General features: G+C 41.3%; 1 protein-coding gene across 1 annotated transcript; it reads right to left on the bottom strand.

The window, feature by feature from the left end:
• Positions 1–6,073: 6,073 nt before the first annotated feature.
• Positions 6,074–16,680, bottom strand: hnrnpub (heterogeneous nuclear ribonucleoprotein Ub). The gene is made up of 14 exons (XM_039782757.1): positions 16,019–16,680; positions 14,680–14,794; positions 12,625–12,704; positions 12,273–12,412; positions 11,991–12,090; positions 11,120–11,232; positions 10,177–10,440; positions 9,926–10,045; positions 9,688–9,816; positions 9,412–9,580; positions 8,585–8,866; positions 7,894–8,183; positions 7,500–7,646; positions 6,074–6,438 (listed from the first exon to the last, which is right to left on the bottom strand). The coding sequence occupies exons 1-14, from the start codon at positions 16,482–16,484 to the stop codon at positions 6,388–6,390; spliced, it is 2,466 nt and encodes an 821-aa protein (XP_039638691.1). The 5' UTR covers positions 16,485–16,680; the 3' UTR covers positions 6,074–6,387.

Below are 16,680 nucleotides of genomic sequence, written 5' to 3'. Positions count from 1 at the left end.
AGTCGTGGAAAACAGCTGTAGTGCTCCTATAATCACAGACAGACTGCGGGGGAAGTAGTATAGGAATATTATACTGTCTGTTTATTCCATTGGGGGTGTTGATATATTTAAGGGTTTCACACAACACGTCTAGTACTTTCTATTTAAATGGACATTTCTTGGGAGTCCTGCTGCCATCAAAGTCCATCCTCTTCCACAAGCACTTTTATATATTTTGTACATTTTTATATCTTTTTTAAAAAAACAAAATCAAATTTGTATGAGTCGTGTTGAATCTGCGGCGGTCGTTCCAACGCTGTCCGATGTGTTATATTTTCAAGCTGTACATAATATGGATGAGATTATGTTTGGAAAAATAAAACTATTTTTCGTTTCACAGTTTGTGGCATTCCTTCTCCCTGGCCGTCTGGCCCTCATTCACATTCATGATCACATTCGCATGCAGTTACATACAGCTGCCGGCCTCCTCTGTCACCTCTTGCATTTGCACTCATAGGAAATTGTAGGGCAGAGCAAGCAGTTTGCCTAATGACTTATAACATTTGTTACACATGAGGGCACGCTGGGGCTGACAAACCCTACTTGTAATGCTTTATTTGCAGTGGGAAGGAGCTACACGGCCACATAGGGAGAAACACCGAAGTCAATTCGCATTAAGCTCCAATGGGCTCTGCGTGTGTTTACATCAGACTTAGACCGGGCCAAACGTTGCTAATCAGGGCCCAATACCTAATGCGCTGTTTGCCGTCTGACTGGGGGGTCTTGTCATTCACTAATATGATGCTGATGGAGGTAAACACGCTGCCCTGCCGAAGACAAGCAGCTGTCTGTCTGGGAGGGAAGTGGATTCCCAACGTGCACCTCCAGCAACCCCAGGACGCGTGTAGAAGAGACGCAGGTGCTGCTGTAAACAATGAATGTCATACATACTGCTACTTCTTTAAAAAAAGGATTATCCTGGGGCGCCCTGGTAGCTCACCTGGTTGAGTGTGCACCCCATGTACCAAAGGCTCAGTCCTTACCGCAGTGGCCCGTGGTTTGAGTCCCTGTCTTCATCTGTCCTATCAAATAAAGGCCAAAAAGTAATAACTACCCTCAAATGTTTTCATATTATAATTGAATTCTGAGGTTAAAGCCAGAATTCGGTGAATAATGTCACTATCACTATTTACAGTTCGGACTTTAAACTCACAATTGAAATGCGTGTGGCCCTAATCTTCTTCCGTAGAAAACAGATGTCAACAAAGTGATATCAATTTCTTACAAATACTGAATACTACCATATGTTTTTCTATATATGTAGTCACACAAAAAATATAAAGTATAAATAAAGTATAAAGTCACTTTTTTCTCTCACAATTCGGACTTTAAAATCAGAAGTGAAATGTATGTGGCCCTAATCCTCTTCAGTAGAAAACAGATGTGATTTCACTCAATCAATTCATTACACATACTGAATACAACAATATGTTTGCATATGTATTCACTTTCTTTAAAAAAAAGACCCAGCTAAAGTATTAATGGTGCAGCCAACTGACTGAGTTAAATGGAAATGACCTGTGTCAGTATGAATACACCTGTAACAGTCAGAACAGTTTTGTGGCGAAAACTTAAAGGTGTGAAGACAATGGAACACTCCAAAAAACTCAGTGACAACAGTATTATAAAATATAAATCACAAATTAGGGAATGGTTGGAGGGACATTTCCAAGTCACTGATCACCATCCCCCTGGGATTCAGTTAAATCTGGACTTACACACTTTGAGCTAAATGCTAACATCAACACGCTAATGTACTCATAATAACAGAGCTAGCGTGTGGATGTTTATCAGGTGTAATCTTTACCATGTTCATCTCAGTTTAGCGTGTTAGCACGGTCACAGCACTGAACACAGAGTACAGCTGAGGCGGGTGGGAGTGATGTCATTAGTTTAGAAGGTTATTTGATCATAAACCAAATCCTTTTTTATTATTATTATTTATCTTGAACAATCAACAATGTTGCAAAAGAAAACAAAAAAAAAAAGAAAACCACAAAATTAAAACACAAACGACCAGAATTTACCAAAGACCAAAAAAATTATAAAAAAGGATTAGTTCGAGAAAGAACAGGTGGAAGCATACAGCTTATTAGGTCCTACCACTACTTCACAATATCATATTATTACAAAACAAATAGATATGCAAATATAGCATACAATCTTTCAGGTCTTACAATAACTTACAAAACCTTTACATTACAATTCCATTCCTATGTTTCGAATGGAATTTTTTCGAATGGCTCTGTTTGATGTCCTTGTTCAGTCCATTCCATAAGGTCACCCCACAAACGGAAACACACATGCTTTTAACAGCAGTTTGCACAAGAGGTTGCTTGAACATACATTGTCCTCTTAGATGATATCCCCTGTCTCTATCATTAAACATTGCGCGTATGTTACATGGTCAATTAATTTTTTTAACTTTAAACATAAATTGTGCAGTTTTGAATGTAACAATGTCCATAAATTTCAGCAAATGTGAATTCAAAAAACAGATGATTAGTGTGCTCATAATACCTGGTGGGATTTATTATCATGATTGCTCTTTTTTTTGCAATGTGCAAATATTTTGTAAGGTGCTTTTGTAGGTATTTCCCCAAACTTCCACACAATATAACATATATGGTCAAATAAGTGTGCAGGACAGAGTATGGAGGGTATTTTGGTTCAATATGTATCTAGTTTTGCTCAATATACCAATACTCCTGGCCATCTTCATGCACAGATATTTAATGTGGGGCTTCCAGCTCAGTTTGTGGTCAAGTACAACATCCAGAAATTTACTTTCATAGACTATTTCAATTATTTCGTTATCAATTACTATTTTAGCATCAGTATTTATAGTACGATTTCCAAATATCATGAATTAAATCAAGTTTAAAGATAACTTATTTGAATCAAACCAAATTTTTAATTCATTCATTTCTTTTGTGACCATTTCCAGCATCTGCTGCAAGTCATCCCCGCAACAAAAAATAGTTGTGTCATCTGCGAAAACAGTAAATTTTAGTACATTTGATACTTCGCAAATGTCATTTAGGTAAAGAACAGTTTTGGGCCTAATACTGACCCATGTGGAACGCCACAGGAAATACTATGGCTCACTGACTTGTGATTACCCATTTGGACAAACTGACTCCTGTTTTCAAAATAGTTTTTTTTATCCAGTTAAAAGCCACACCTCTGATGCCATACCTTTCCATTTTTTTTAACAGGATTTCATGATCAACAGTATTAAAAGCTTTTTTTTTTTTAGATCAATGAAAATCCCCACTGCATAGTTTTTGTTTTCAGTACAATTTGTTAATCTTTCTACTAACAAATTGTAGAAATTGGGGTTGTTATTGGAATATCTTGACAACTATTGGATGGATTGCTGTGAAATTTGGTTCAGGGGATGACGGGTTACATCTCTGAACCCCTGACCGGAAGAGATTTCAGTAACAACCAAAAAATAGGTTGAGGAAAAGTAAAAAATATCACCAGTCATTATCTATCCAATAGTTTTAAAGATATTTCACTCGGAAACATAAACGTCAACCTAGAAAACAATTCATTAGGATTCATCCTCTGGGGACCATCAATGTCTGTACTACATTTCATGACAATCCATCCAGTAGTTGTTGAGATATTTTGGTTTGCACCACAATGGTGGATAGACAGATATTGCCTTCCCAAGAGCAATATTGCTAGAATGGCTTAAAACTCACAAGACACCTCAGCTACAGTTTCCCCAGGAGGCAAGTGGGAGATTCTGAAGTCAGGTGGAAGAAGGTTTGGAGGTCTGATGAGACCAAAGTTGAGTTTTTGGCTATTAGACTATAGACTATATATATATATATATATATATCACCATAACATCCAGACTGTGCAGCATGGTGGGAGCAGCATCATGCTGGAAGACTTGTGAGGGGCAGAATGTCAAATGAATGCAGATAAAAATCCTGGAGGAAAACTGCAGTCGGCAAGAAACCTGCGTTTTGGGAGATTTGTTTTCTATGAAGATAATGAGTCTGGGCATAAAGCCCAAAGTACACAGCAATAGCTTAAAAACAATGTTAATGTCCTGGATCCAATTAGGACTTTTTAAATGCAGATTTGAGGCTGTGATCACTGCCAAAGGTGCATAGCTAAATACTTGCAAACATTTATTTTTGTAATTCATTTTCACTTGACATTTAAAAAGGTCTGTTTTCTGGTGATCAGTGTCGAAAAAGCCACATTAAACCTCCAATTTAATGTAAGGAAATAAAAACCTGGAAACCTCTGAGCGGGGAGAATACTTTTTGTATAGACACTAACAAACCACAAAGTCACTGTATACCAGCTTCTTTAACTTTAATAGAGTTGAGACAAATTAAAAAAGAAAATACAGTCCCAATTTCTTTTTTTTTTTAAACACAAATATCAAAAACTGGAAGATAGAAAAGACAAATCTCCAAAAAGTCTCAAAGTGTTTGCATTGGTTGGTTTAATAATAAAAAGACCTGATATACAACCTGCAACATAAAGCGATAAAAAATATAGTCCGTTGTATTATAAGGTTATACCGTTAACTCAAAAGCTCCGCGTTCCGCTAGATTTATGTATCCAGTACAATAAAAACAGGAGGGCACACAAACTCTCCGCACATTTAAATATAGTTGACAATTCATCACACAGCAGTAACTGGGCGAACTAACACTTTCTTAATCACAATACAGTTATTACTCAAAGTCAATTCATGGACATTCGTGCATGGATGAAATAGTGGTGACGTATTTACAGGTCTATTAAATATCAACATGGGCAGATAAAAAAAAAAATAATGTACACACACACCGGGTTTGATCTGATCTACTGCGATGGTCTCGTTTCCCCAGCTGTGTTGAAACGCACAAGCAGGGCGTCCTCTGCCAGGAGATCGTGCTTGGGGCACGTTAGGAGCCGTTGGATGAGGAGCTGCCGGTATTGCCGGGCCACACAGTCACCAACCACAACTATGGAGTGCTTCCAAACTACAAACGATGACTTTTGAGTTGTTGCCGCCCCCATCTGTCTGACCGGTGGTGGTAATAAGTGGATGTGTTGCGATGCTGTGTAGCCCTTTAGGTTTGCTGGTGAAAATGAGTAACCCTGCCTGCTTTCATTCACTTTTTTGTGCTGAGCTTCAATCAGAAATGCGTTGAATTTTTTTTTTTTTTATAGTGCCGTTAAATAAAAATAAAAAAACAAATTAGTTGAGACCAATCAGTGCTAGCTGTTTTTCAGAAGTCTACTGCACTAAAGGAACCGTTGATGGACACATCTAGGACCAACACTTCCTCCTGAAAATCAAGTGTAGTCAGTGTACGAATTTAATTAAGACTATTTAAAAAAAAAAAAAAATAAATAAATATAGGCTAAATGTACTAAAAATGGCTTAGAGAAATCCTTAAAATGGCGTCGTCAAAATACTTTCTGAAAGACATGGACAATAGAATAGCTAAAGGACGTATCAAAGACGGACACTTTAAGGGAATACTTCACTAAGGAGTATTAAACTGGGGCTTGTAGCGGAGCTGATGTCCTTACGGTTTGAAGTAGCAAACTAGGACAACGCCCATTCAAAGGTCTTTTACACACCTTTGAACTGAATCAAAAGTCATAAGCCAGGAAGAATGTAAAAAAGCCAACGAGTTGTTTATTGTACGTCTATGGAGTTTAGGTTACAAGTTTGATACTGGGAACAAGACAAGTCATCTGTTACTTCAGTTTCACTGTCAGACAGTGGACTCTTGACATGTACAGCCTAACAATATAATCAGCTACCATGCTTCTTGCTAATAAGCCAAGGTTCCTTTCAATCATTACCGTTTTTTTTAACTACTTATACAAACTACGCAAAAAAAGCAAAAAAATATTTACAATTTGTAATAAAAAAAAAGAAAAAAAAAGAAATCACAGCACAGATAAAATGCACAACCCTGAAAAAAAAAAAAAAAAAAAATCTCAACATCTGCCAGGCTAGCCAAATATTTCAGGGTTCCTGATCTTACAAACGAGATTTTTTTTTTTAAAAAAGGCGATCATTTAAAAAGTGGTGAAAACAAGATGAAAATATACACAAAAAAAAAAAATTCAACAGATGAATGAATGAAAATGAACCCACGTTGTACATGTGTATATTAGAGAATATAAAGCTTGGGTTGCCTCTCTGATGTGGAATGTTGTTGCTCCATATCACGTTAGTCTTCATTGTCAGTTTACCAGATCATTAAAAGTGGGTTTGGGGGGGGGGGGGGAAGAACAAAGCGGGGGTGGAGGGAAGTTCCGTGGCTAGCGGTGGGTCTCAGTGTCGGCCACCAGTCCGTTACAACAAGTGTCTTAGTAATATCCCGGCTGATACTGCTGGCTCCATGGCTTCTGGTTCCAGAACTGCACAGGACACACAAGAGACGCCAAGTTTACTTTCAAATGTACAACATACATATCACACACACACACCTTGAGACTTTGTTTTCCTAATGCGCTCTTGTTCAGAACATGGGAATTTGTTTCATATAAAATCCATCTAGAACAGGCATCGACATTGGCCGCCTGGTATATGCCTGGCTGAGTCATATGCCTCGGCGCAGGTGCACAAATGCAATCGTTTTTAGTTTTGACCACAGACACCATGTCAGCGAGCACTTTGTACTCCGTAACAAGACAAAACTGGAACGGTGTAGTGGGACTATATTTCGCTGTAGGATTCCAACAGTGGGATGTCCAACCGTCTGCCGCTAGAGCTGTGAGCTACAACACAAACTAGCACTATGATCACTGCTGCTGTCTAAAAACGGACAGGACAAAAGGTTGCGTTTACTGGTAAACCTTGCAGTGCATTCAAAGTTATTGTAAATACCCTTCTCTCATCGGTTTGTCTTTTAACCGAAATTTATTCGTGAGAAGTAATTTGTTAAGTTATTGCCATTATATTTTTAATACTCATTTACATTCCCCCCCCCTATTTTGTGCTAAATCTGAAAACTGATCCGATCCGTGACCCAAGACCGTCATCCGAACCTTGAGTTTTTGGGACCCGTTGCACCCCTTTTTGAGGGGGACAGGAAATGATATTGCAAGCCATTATCTCATCGTTTCATTATTAAAATGTGTGGTATAGTTACATTAGAAATTAACTGCTCCAAATGTAGTCAGTTTAAAAACCCTATTGTCAATTCCGGCAACCAAAAGCTGATGCCTGGTTGCCAAGCCGGCAACCACTTTAAAAAGTTAGCGTTGAGCCCTGAAGATATTTGGTCCATCGCATAAATAACAAACAAGTACGTGGTCTTGAAGAGGATTCTTTTTCTGTCTCCGTCTGGACTGTCTCTCATCTGGACTCGGTCCTGACCTGGACTCTAGCCTCAGGCTTGATAAAGGCGGCATTGACAAAAAGAGGCCTAAACATGCGACGGGCAAACCTACGACTTGTCAAGTGCAGAAATACTGACCCCTTGCTGCCAGCTCTGGTTGAAGGCCTGGGCCTTGTCCATGCCATTCCTGTTTCCAAAGTTGCCGCCGTTCCTGTTGTTTCCAAAGTTGCCATTCTTGTTTCCGAAGTTGCCAAAGTTGCCACGGTTACCACCTCTCTGCTGAAACTGTAGGAGGGCGGCAGGACAATGAGGACCATGCAGCCACAAACTTGAATAATACGCATAATGAACAGATTAAAAATGTTACTATAAATATAAAAAGCCTTCAGCCAGTCTAGGAGCCATTAGACATGTTTGACAAAATTGAAAGTTCAAAATGCATATTCCAAAAACAGAAGAAAGCAGATAATCCTACATATTAAGTCTCCTACATGGTTAATTAGTAGAACCGATGTGTTCAGGTCAAACCCACCTGGTTGTGATGTCCCCTGGATCCACCACGGTGCATGTTGGCTCCACCTCCTCTGCTCATGTTCCCTCTGTTCATGGGGCCACCCCTGTTCATGGGGCCACCTCTGTTCATGGGGCCACCCCTGGGTCCCATGTTACCCCTCATTGGCCCACCCCGGGGGGATCCGCCCAGGCTGGGAATAGGGCCACCGCCCCGGTTGAAGTTCCCACGGCTGTGGAACCCTCCTCTGAAGGGTGGGGGAGGCAGGAAGCCACGAGGTGGACGGCTGAAGCCGCCACGAGGGCCAGGAGCTGAAAACATCAGAAAAAAAAAAAAAAAGAAAAAAAAGTTCATGTTAGCATTCATACGTTTTCAACTGCTTACATATATGGTCTACACAACATTACATTTGTTATATAAAATGGCATTGATTACATCCCAAAACGTCCAATACCTCCTTGGGCTGTGCAATTAATCAAAATGTTATCGCAGTCATGATTTTGGCTCCAGATGATCACAAAAAACAGACTTTGCACATTATGTTTTGCATGTAAACTCTAAATTTTCTATAATCCATAATCTAACTTTTTTTTGGTTCAGTAATTGGAACATCTTTCCAAAAGACAAAAGTCATGTTAAATAATTGTGATTTCAATATGGACCAATATAAAATAGTGATAATCCCCCCCCCCCAATAATCAAGCAGTCCTACCTCCTCTGAAGTTGCCTCTGCTCTGGAAGCCTCCGCGGCCACCGCCCCTCTGGCCGGGCCCACTGCCGCGGCCAAACTGGTTCTTGCCTCCGCGGCCGCCACCGCACAGGCCACCGCCTCGTTTTGGCGTCGTGCTTCCCTGGTTGGGTTTCTTCTCGGCCGGCAGAGCCGTCTTGCTTTCTTCTTTGTACTGTTCCAGCAGCTTTCCGGCCTCCTCCTTCTGCAGCTCGGCGAAGACGACGTCGTTGAAGCTCTCGCCCTCCGCAGGCAGAGAGTAGAAGCCTGTAACAGCAGGACAACAAACCACAACAGGATTAGGGATGCAAAAAAGAAATACACCTGAATTTGACAGAAGCAAAAAACAAACAACTTTGTCAATGTAAAAAAAGAAAAAGATTCCTGTCCATTAGACTTGAAAAACTCAGATTTTCCCTCAATGGCTCCTTAAACGCATTTGAAATAACTTGTAGACCTCTTAAATTGTATTGAATCTTTAGCATCTCTGCCTGACAGTGACGACTGAGCCCCCCCCTTCCTCTTTTTTATTTTTTTATTTTTTATTCATTTATTATTTATTTTTTTAAATGTATTTATTTTTTATTTTGTACATCTTTATTTCATCCATTTATTTCAGTATTTTCCTTATTTATGCATCTGTTTTGTTTTATGTATATTATACTATTCACATGTCAATTTTGGAAAAAAATGAAAGTATGGAAGCCCTGTCTGTTGCATGGAACTGTTATGCTGCTGCCTGTGAATTTGCTCCCAATAAAGAAAGTTAATAATAAAGAAAAGACGACTACTACTACAAGTATCTTTAATACCTTTCATTTTGAAGACCGCATGCTCAGGCACTTCCTTGCCATCGCTCTCAACCTTCTTCTGTACCCTCTGCTTGTATTCCTCGTCAGAGGGGCAGACCACCACAGCCTTGCGCTGGAAGCCTGCAAACAAACACATCTTCCTCTTCTGGCCTGGGGCAGACAGGTTAGTCTGGGGGGGGGGCAGGGGAAGAGGAAAGGATGAATTACACCGATTCGTAAATGGCTGATTTTATACTTTTCCGCACAAAACGGCACTTATCAGCACAAGCCTCTTACATGATCCAGAATGTAGTTTCTCTTCTTGCGTGCAGCAATTTCAATAAACTTTCCCAGGAAAAGTGGTGCTCTCTGGGAAATGGCGGTCAGTTTCGTAATGTCCTTGGACTGTCGTTTCAGGCTGTTTATCTGTATTGAATAAGGAGAAAATACGATTACGCGAAGAAAAAGAGGGCAGACACTGCATGGCACAGTTCTGTCCAGTGCTACTGAAAATGACAGCTGTATTAGTACGGACCATCATCTTGTCCACGATGGTGTCACTGCCCAGGATGTAGTATTTCCCAGGGTTCTCCTGGACATGGTTCTTCACCCACGTAGTCTTCCCTGAGCCTGGAAGGCCGACCATCACTATGATCTACATAACATGAAAGGCCACGAAAGAATTAAAAAGGACTTCAAAAAAATAAAACTCCTGAAATATTATGGTTATAAATTTCAATGAAAATCATTGGACTAATTAAAACATCTACGTATTACTATGCTCACCTCGCAGTCAGCCTTGGTCTGTGGGCCCTTGAGCCCACGGACTCTGTCATCCAAAGGTATCTGCTGCAGGAAGGTGTAGCCCTGAGGCTGAGGGAAGTACGGAGTCTCCATCTGGCCAAAGTTGAACTCCACGGCGCAATTGTGGCAGATGACGTGTGGGAAAAGGGCCTGGCCGTTCAGAGTCTCCTTGTTCATCTGGAAGGCGACAGCCGGCTCGGCGCCATTCTTGGAGAAGGACAACACCACATCCTCGCCCTCAAAGTCCTAAGCAAAGAAAGCGAGACGCAAAAAAGGTTTGTGATGAAAGTGTATGCAAGAACACATGTACCAGCTAGTCGGACAAATTAAACTTAAAATAAAATGTGGCCCTTCATTCACGTGAGAATGCTTTCTCAGACCATCTTGATTTGCCTGAGGATGGTCTAGTACCGAATGTTGCCTACTTTTAAACTTTATATTTTTTGCAGTTAAGACCATGTGCGGGAATTTCTATGCAACTTTTGACCTGCTTGTCCCCCTCCGACGCACCCGTCTCACGTTGTAGATGTGCAAAGTATTTTTCTGTAACCTTCAGATTGATCAAATGGGACATAATTTCATCCAGTTTCCGATATACATGAGGGAATAATACGTAGTCAACTCATTCTACCGTCAGTGCGTAGTTTTCCCTGCAGGACTCTACGACGTGTAACATTAGACAGCCAATCCCAAACATTATTAGATCTATGTAGATATTAGATCTTGGTAGATTTACTCCTTAGGTAAAGAACGAGGCATTTTTCAATACTCAAAAATAAAAAGAGGCAATCTGGTCGGTGCCTTAAAGTGTCAAAATTTGGTACCCAGCCCGTTCTTTTGAGACCCATCAATTCTGCTCCAACTTTAGCTTGGTTTTCATCTACTTTAATGAACTAATAAAATACAAGTAACATTTAGGTCTTACAATAAGGCAGCAGACAACATCATTCTCCTCGTAGGTCTCTCCGAAGTCCTCTGTGACACAGTTGGTGGTCTTCTTGCCTTTCCCAGAGTATGCATAAGAATGTTCCTCCTCACCTAAATAAAAAAAAAAAAAAAAAAGGGAGAAACCATTAATTGACTAAAACATTGTGACAGCTTGCAAACGGAATGACACTTCTGAATGCCCACGAAACCCCACGTCTCAAGTCACTGGGACTCTTGAATGGTGTGAGAATCCTCTGTTGGCAATAGGCCAGCCACCATTACTATGATGCAGCCAGAGCTGGAGCCATTTTACATTAACGTGTCATGCTGCCCATGAACCACTAGAGGGACATCTAAGGACAGACTAGCTAATCTTGCAGGGTCACAGAAGGCTCGTTTTTTTAAAGTGTCACCTTATTTGGCCCACCGCCGTGCTTAAAAAAAATAAATAAATACACCCAGCACAGTTTGTCAGAGTTCTTCCAATTGATGAGATGCGAGGTCCACCCAAGACACTGCACAGTACGAGTACTTGGGAGCCCTGCAGTATTTCTGCATTAATGCATCATAGCAAATGGCTGCATCAGCTTGGTCACCATTTTGTTTATCAGAAGTAATGGTATCCCATTACGTTCAAGTCATTCTAGACAGAGAAGTCCTAACATTTTCTTCAACAGTCTGACCTACACCACACGTGATGCGACCAAGTAGAAATTATTTTTGGCAACGAGTCGGACAAACATTGCCACAGGTAAATAGAAAGTCACTGCTGGATTCAACACTTCATTCCACCGATACTGAATGCCTGTATTACACAGCCAATTTTATAACATACAGAGGACTAAGGTGTACATAAAAAAGACACTGACCAAGGAGGAGGGTGCCAGTAGACAGGGACCAGCCAACCTGCACATCGTGAATCTCCATGTTCTTGCTGGAAATGTGCTTCACAGGAATTTTCTCTGCAATCTGATGACGTGCAGCAAAACACATGAACAAATGTATTAGGATTATTTTCACTTGTCCAATGTGAGTCTTATTTTTTATTTTAAACCATTTTACACTTCCTATAAAAACATAGAAGAAGGGTGTATAGGGCAAGGAAAAGTGAATTGTTTCAGGTGCACAAGAAGTCGGCATGGTCACTGTACCTTCATCTCAAAGCAGGCTTTGCCTTTGTTCACGCCATAGGTGGCCTTGCCTCCGGACCAGAGGTAAGCAAAACTCTCCATTGTGAGAGATGAGGCGCTGTAACGGTCCCGTGACACCTTAAAGTGCAGGTCGCAGTTGTCTAGACAAACAAAAAAAAGCACACTCATCAATATCCGTATGCCTATAAATAGGTCTCTGATAAACAAGTGTGGTTAGTGTTCCAGTAAGTTGCCATTTAAGTCTTCTTGGACAGGTCTTATTACAATTTTGGATCTTGGAATACCATTTAAAAATTAGATAAAAAACATTCCTTTAAAATGCAGCTAATTTGTCACATTAGAAATCACTTACAGGTATCCAGGCAGACTTTTGTGTCATCAAACTCCTCGTCTTCTTCCTCCAAGGGTGGCACAGGGGACTTAAATGAGGCCCTGAAAAGAGATACCAAGCAAGTCAATTAGAAGATTCACATGTCTATGCAACTGCATGGAACATATAGATGCCTTGGGTACCACTTGCTGAAAATATTTGGGGAGAAAAGGGGAAAGACAGACTAGGGGAAACAATACAAAATGGAAACCGTAAATTGGGCAAGCGAGCCGCCAAAGTTGTTGCATTGTCAGCTGTATGGTGGGCCTTGGCAGACAACACTTACCTTGCCGTATCCAGCGAAATCTAAAATATGAGATACACAAAAAGAAAGAACCTCCGCTAGCCCTAGCATGCAAGGCTATTCATTTGGTGAAAGTTTTAAAAGATCTCTCCCTTTTCAGCTCAGTGTGTGTATGGTCTCCAGAATTGCTGTGTCAAAGTGATACTAGGTGCGGTTATTTTCTTATGTGGAATCCTAAATGTAAAAAAGGTCATGACATACTCAATCAGTTCTATGCAATGCAAATTGTGACCATACTTGGCTGCTTGAAATAAGTTATCACAGTATCCTGAGAGCTACAGCAACTTACCAACTCTGTAGCTTTACACCCAACTCTCTGGGGGGAAATTTAAGACACTAGTCAAAATGTTGTATCTAACATTTCAATGAGTATTAAGAATTGTTCCACCTGATGCAATTATCCAATTCCAGTGGTATACGGTAATTATTTAGTAGGGAGAAAAAAAAAAAAAAAAAAAAGATTTGTGGTCATCTCTGGGGACATCTGTCATTGCTGCTGTTCTTAAACAGCTTTGTATGTTGTACAATAGGATGTGGGGGAGATTAATGATGGCTCTGGAGAACATACTGTCTGAGTTGGAGCATATGGTCAGTGCAGTCAGCCTGTGGGTCAACCACTGGCTGCTGCTCTATAGGCCCATAGCTATCCAGGGGGCCACTGGCCTACCATAGAGTAGATTCAAGCTCTAAAAGATCATTGGGGGGATAATATGGTAATGGAGAAGGAGAGAAAAGCTAGACCTTCAATTTGAATTATATGGACACTTGCAATAAAACGCACTATTACATAGAAAGAGGGGGGGGGCACCTGAAAAGGCCGCAATAATATGGTGTTCCACCAATTCTGGCGCAACTAACATTTATGAAGAGTCCCAGACTTTTTACAAATTAAAATAAAAGTCCACAAAAAAAAGAAAGGGAAAAAAATGAATTCCAGTTTCTGCCGGTTGATCCTCAAGTGTGTCAACAGCGCAATGAAAACAAAACACTGACCAAGAAGTACGTACATGTATGCACACACAAACACCCGTGCATGATGTCACCTGCGCGGGATAGCCTTGCAAACACACACACATCCACACTATCACACCATGATAACATACACACAAGACATGATACATGGGACAGAAAATAGCATTTTGACGTCATACAACCAGTGAAATAAAAACGAAAAAAAAAAAGACCATTGCGAGGCAAAACGATGGACGGTCAATAGCGAGCTCCTCCGTGGACGTTCCAAACTCTTTGGGAATTTTGCTATATCCTTTTGTGCTACCCTGCAGCAGTGGAACCCTCCTCCCACACCTCCCAGCTATTCCTCCCCACCCTCCCTCTATTCAAAGTGCACATCTGCTACTTTCCTCTGGGTTCTTTTGAGCAGCCTTGATTCACCTTGAGGACACAATGGGCTTTCCAACACAATAAGTGGCATGAGAACAGATGTGAAAATTCATAGACTTGATAGTTGCACTTCTGCTACAGAATGCAGTCCATTAAAAGACACAAATGTGAGTGGGCGCTGTAAAAGGTAAATGGTAAGGCTCTTTAAGTAGTCAGGGATGACCCTCAAAACATGTGTGAAAGTAAGGTTATTAAATAGTATAATAGTTGAAAATGAGGGTTTTCCTCATGCTAGTTATGTGCATTGGCACTTAAAGCCAATACAGTTCAACAAAGCTATGGATGGCGCTTCAGGGATGCTGAAGGCCATTTTTGCTCTGTCCCATCCTTACCAGCTGTATTTGTTCTCTTCAATAAATTCAAAGTAGCCCCTTCCATGTTCCTCCCGGCGTCTCTTAACACCCTTCTTATTCTTCTGATCAGCATTCGTGTCTTTGTCCGCATCCCCTTTGAAAATAGAACAAAGATATAGAATGAGGTGCTCCTTTTGTGAGAAAGAGGTCGGACTGGCAGTGGGGTTCTGGCCCACAAAGCCCGTTCATTAGTTACATAGTTTCGACCATAATCATCAATAGTAAGGTAACTTAAGAGGTAACACCTCATGATTACACTTAAAAAAAAAACAATGATATTTCACAAATTGTAACAGCTCTTATGACCAGATAATAATTACAATGTAGGCTGGTCCAAATGAACATTGTGAACAGTGTTTGCTGGGGCTGGAAAAACAAGTCTCTGTAAAGAATAGGGACATTAACCCTGCATATAATATATTAAGGAGGACAAGTCTACTGTTGTCTGGGACAAATGAATCATGCAAGGAAATGGGAATAGGTAGTCAGATCTGAATTGACCCACCCCTCCCCATATCTTACCCTAAATAACCTAGGTGGCTAATCAAGGTAAACCCACATTTATCATGTTCATCCAACAAGGACACTTTCTATTCCAACCAGTGACCGACTCAACAACATGCTAGACAAGCAGATCTACGCCTGCCCCATCTTCAAACCTTTTCAACATGCTGCTTTAACATTACACCATTCTTAATGTAACGTTACGTTATAATATAACGCTAAATGATGGCCTTTGTGTGCCTCCACCCTTCCACCCCATTTGTAGCCAATCTTGAATTTGGGAACCACTGAACTAGCTAGCTAACTAGCTAACCGGCGGACCCGCTAGCTAGCACTGCACCACTGACAAAGAAAATTACGTTAGCTGGCAAGCTAACACGCTAATCAAGCGAAACGAAAAGCGGGACTAAGCTACGTTAAATCAATGTTATTCGTCACTTAATTCGCATAGTAAAGGCCGCTAATGACATTCAACTATTAATGTATTAGGTTAACGTTTGGGGACTGGACTATCGCTACTTAACGTTGCAAAAATTATTAACGGTAAGGTTAGCCAAAAACGGTGGTGACCGATGCTAACGTCAAATTAGCATGAGTGGCTAACGTTAACCGTTTTAGTTCGTGGCTAATACTTGGTGGTTTATGGAGGTCAAGCTATCTAGCTAGTTCAACATGGACGTTCTGTTGTACGGTAACGCATTCAAATAAACGTTAAGTCATTTCCCAGCCGGCTCCCTCCCGCGGTAGCATTAACGACACCCAGCCACAGTCAATCCAGCCAGTCACATTTTCAAAACCAATCCGGCCGACTCACCCTCAGCAGCCTGGTCCGCGGGCTCACCATCATCTGTGTCTATTTTCTCCATGTCGTCGACATCTCCCTTGAGCATGGGATCCATCTCGTCGTCCTCGTCTCCGTCCTCTTCCCCCTCACCCATCTCTTCGTCCTCGGCAGCGCCATCAGCGGCGCCCCCATTTTCCGGCTCTTCTTCTTCTTCTTTCTCCTCCTCCTCCTCTTCGTTGGCCTCCATGCTTTCTTCTATCGGGCCCTCGCCCTCTTCTTCCTCTCCCATGCCCTCCAGGTCTGCGGCCTGGCCGGGACCCTCGTCCGCTGCAGCTTCTTGGTTCAGCGGGGAGTCTCCGGCAAGGGCCTCCTCGTCCAGCACGGCCTGCAGGCGGTCCATAAGCTCGGCCTTCAGCCCCTTGTCCGAAAGATTACGCTTTTTCAGCTCGTCCTTCAGCTCGTTCACTTTCAGCTTTTTGACGTTAATTGAGCTCATTGTGAATGCTTAACGGCAAAATGTATTAAATAAAATTCACAAATACGACGATAAATAAATAACTGGACGCCCTTTGTCGACTGATGTAGCTCAATACTGCGCCAAATGGCACCCACGCTATCCGACCAAGCTTTCACCGGCAAAAGAGCTGTGCAGAGCCTAGGGTGTGGGGGAGGAAGATGACGTCCCCTACCGT

This window comes from Perca fluviatilis, chromosome 18, assembly GCF_010015445.1.
Source record: "Perca fluviatilis chromosome 18, GENO_Pfluv_1.0, whole genome shotgun sequence".
NCBI classification, from domain to species: Eukaryota; Metazoa; Chordata; class Actinopteri; order Perciformes; family Percidae; genus Perca; species Perca fluviatilis.
The sequence above is the reverse complement of the archived record's forward strand: the minus strand, read 5'-3'. Positions and strand labels throughout refer to the sequence as shown.

What these genes read in the sequence shown, in the direction of transcription:
- hnrnpub (XM_039782757.1), bottom strand. Translation starts at nt 16,484, where the DNA reads ATGAGCTCAATTAACGTCAAAAAGCTGAAAGTGAACGAGCTGAAGGAC. An exon ending in TACTGGCACCCTCCTCCTTG is followed by an intron (nt 11,233 to 11,990) that starts GTCAGTGTCTTT and finishes TTTTTTATTTAG; the next exon opens with GTGAGGAGGAACATTCTTAT. An exon ending in ATGTTGTCTGCTGCCTTATT is followed by an intron (nt 10,441 to 11,119) that starts GTAAGACCTAAA and finishes TTCTTTGCTTAG; the next exon opens with GACTTTGAGGGCGAGGATGT.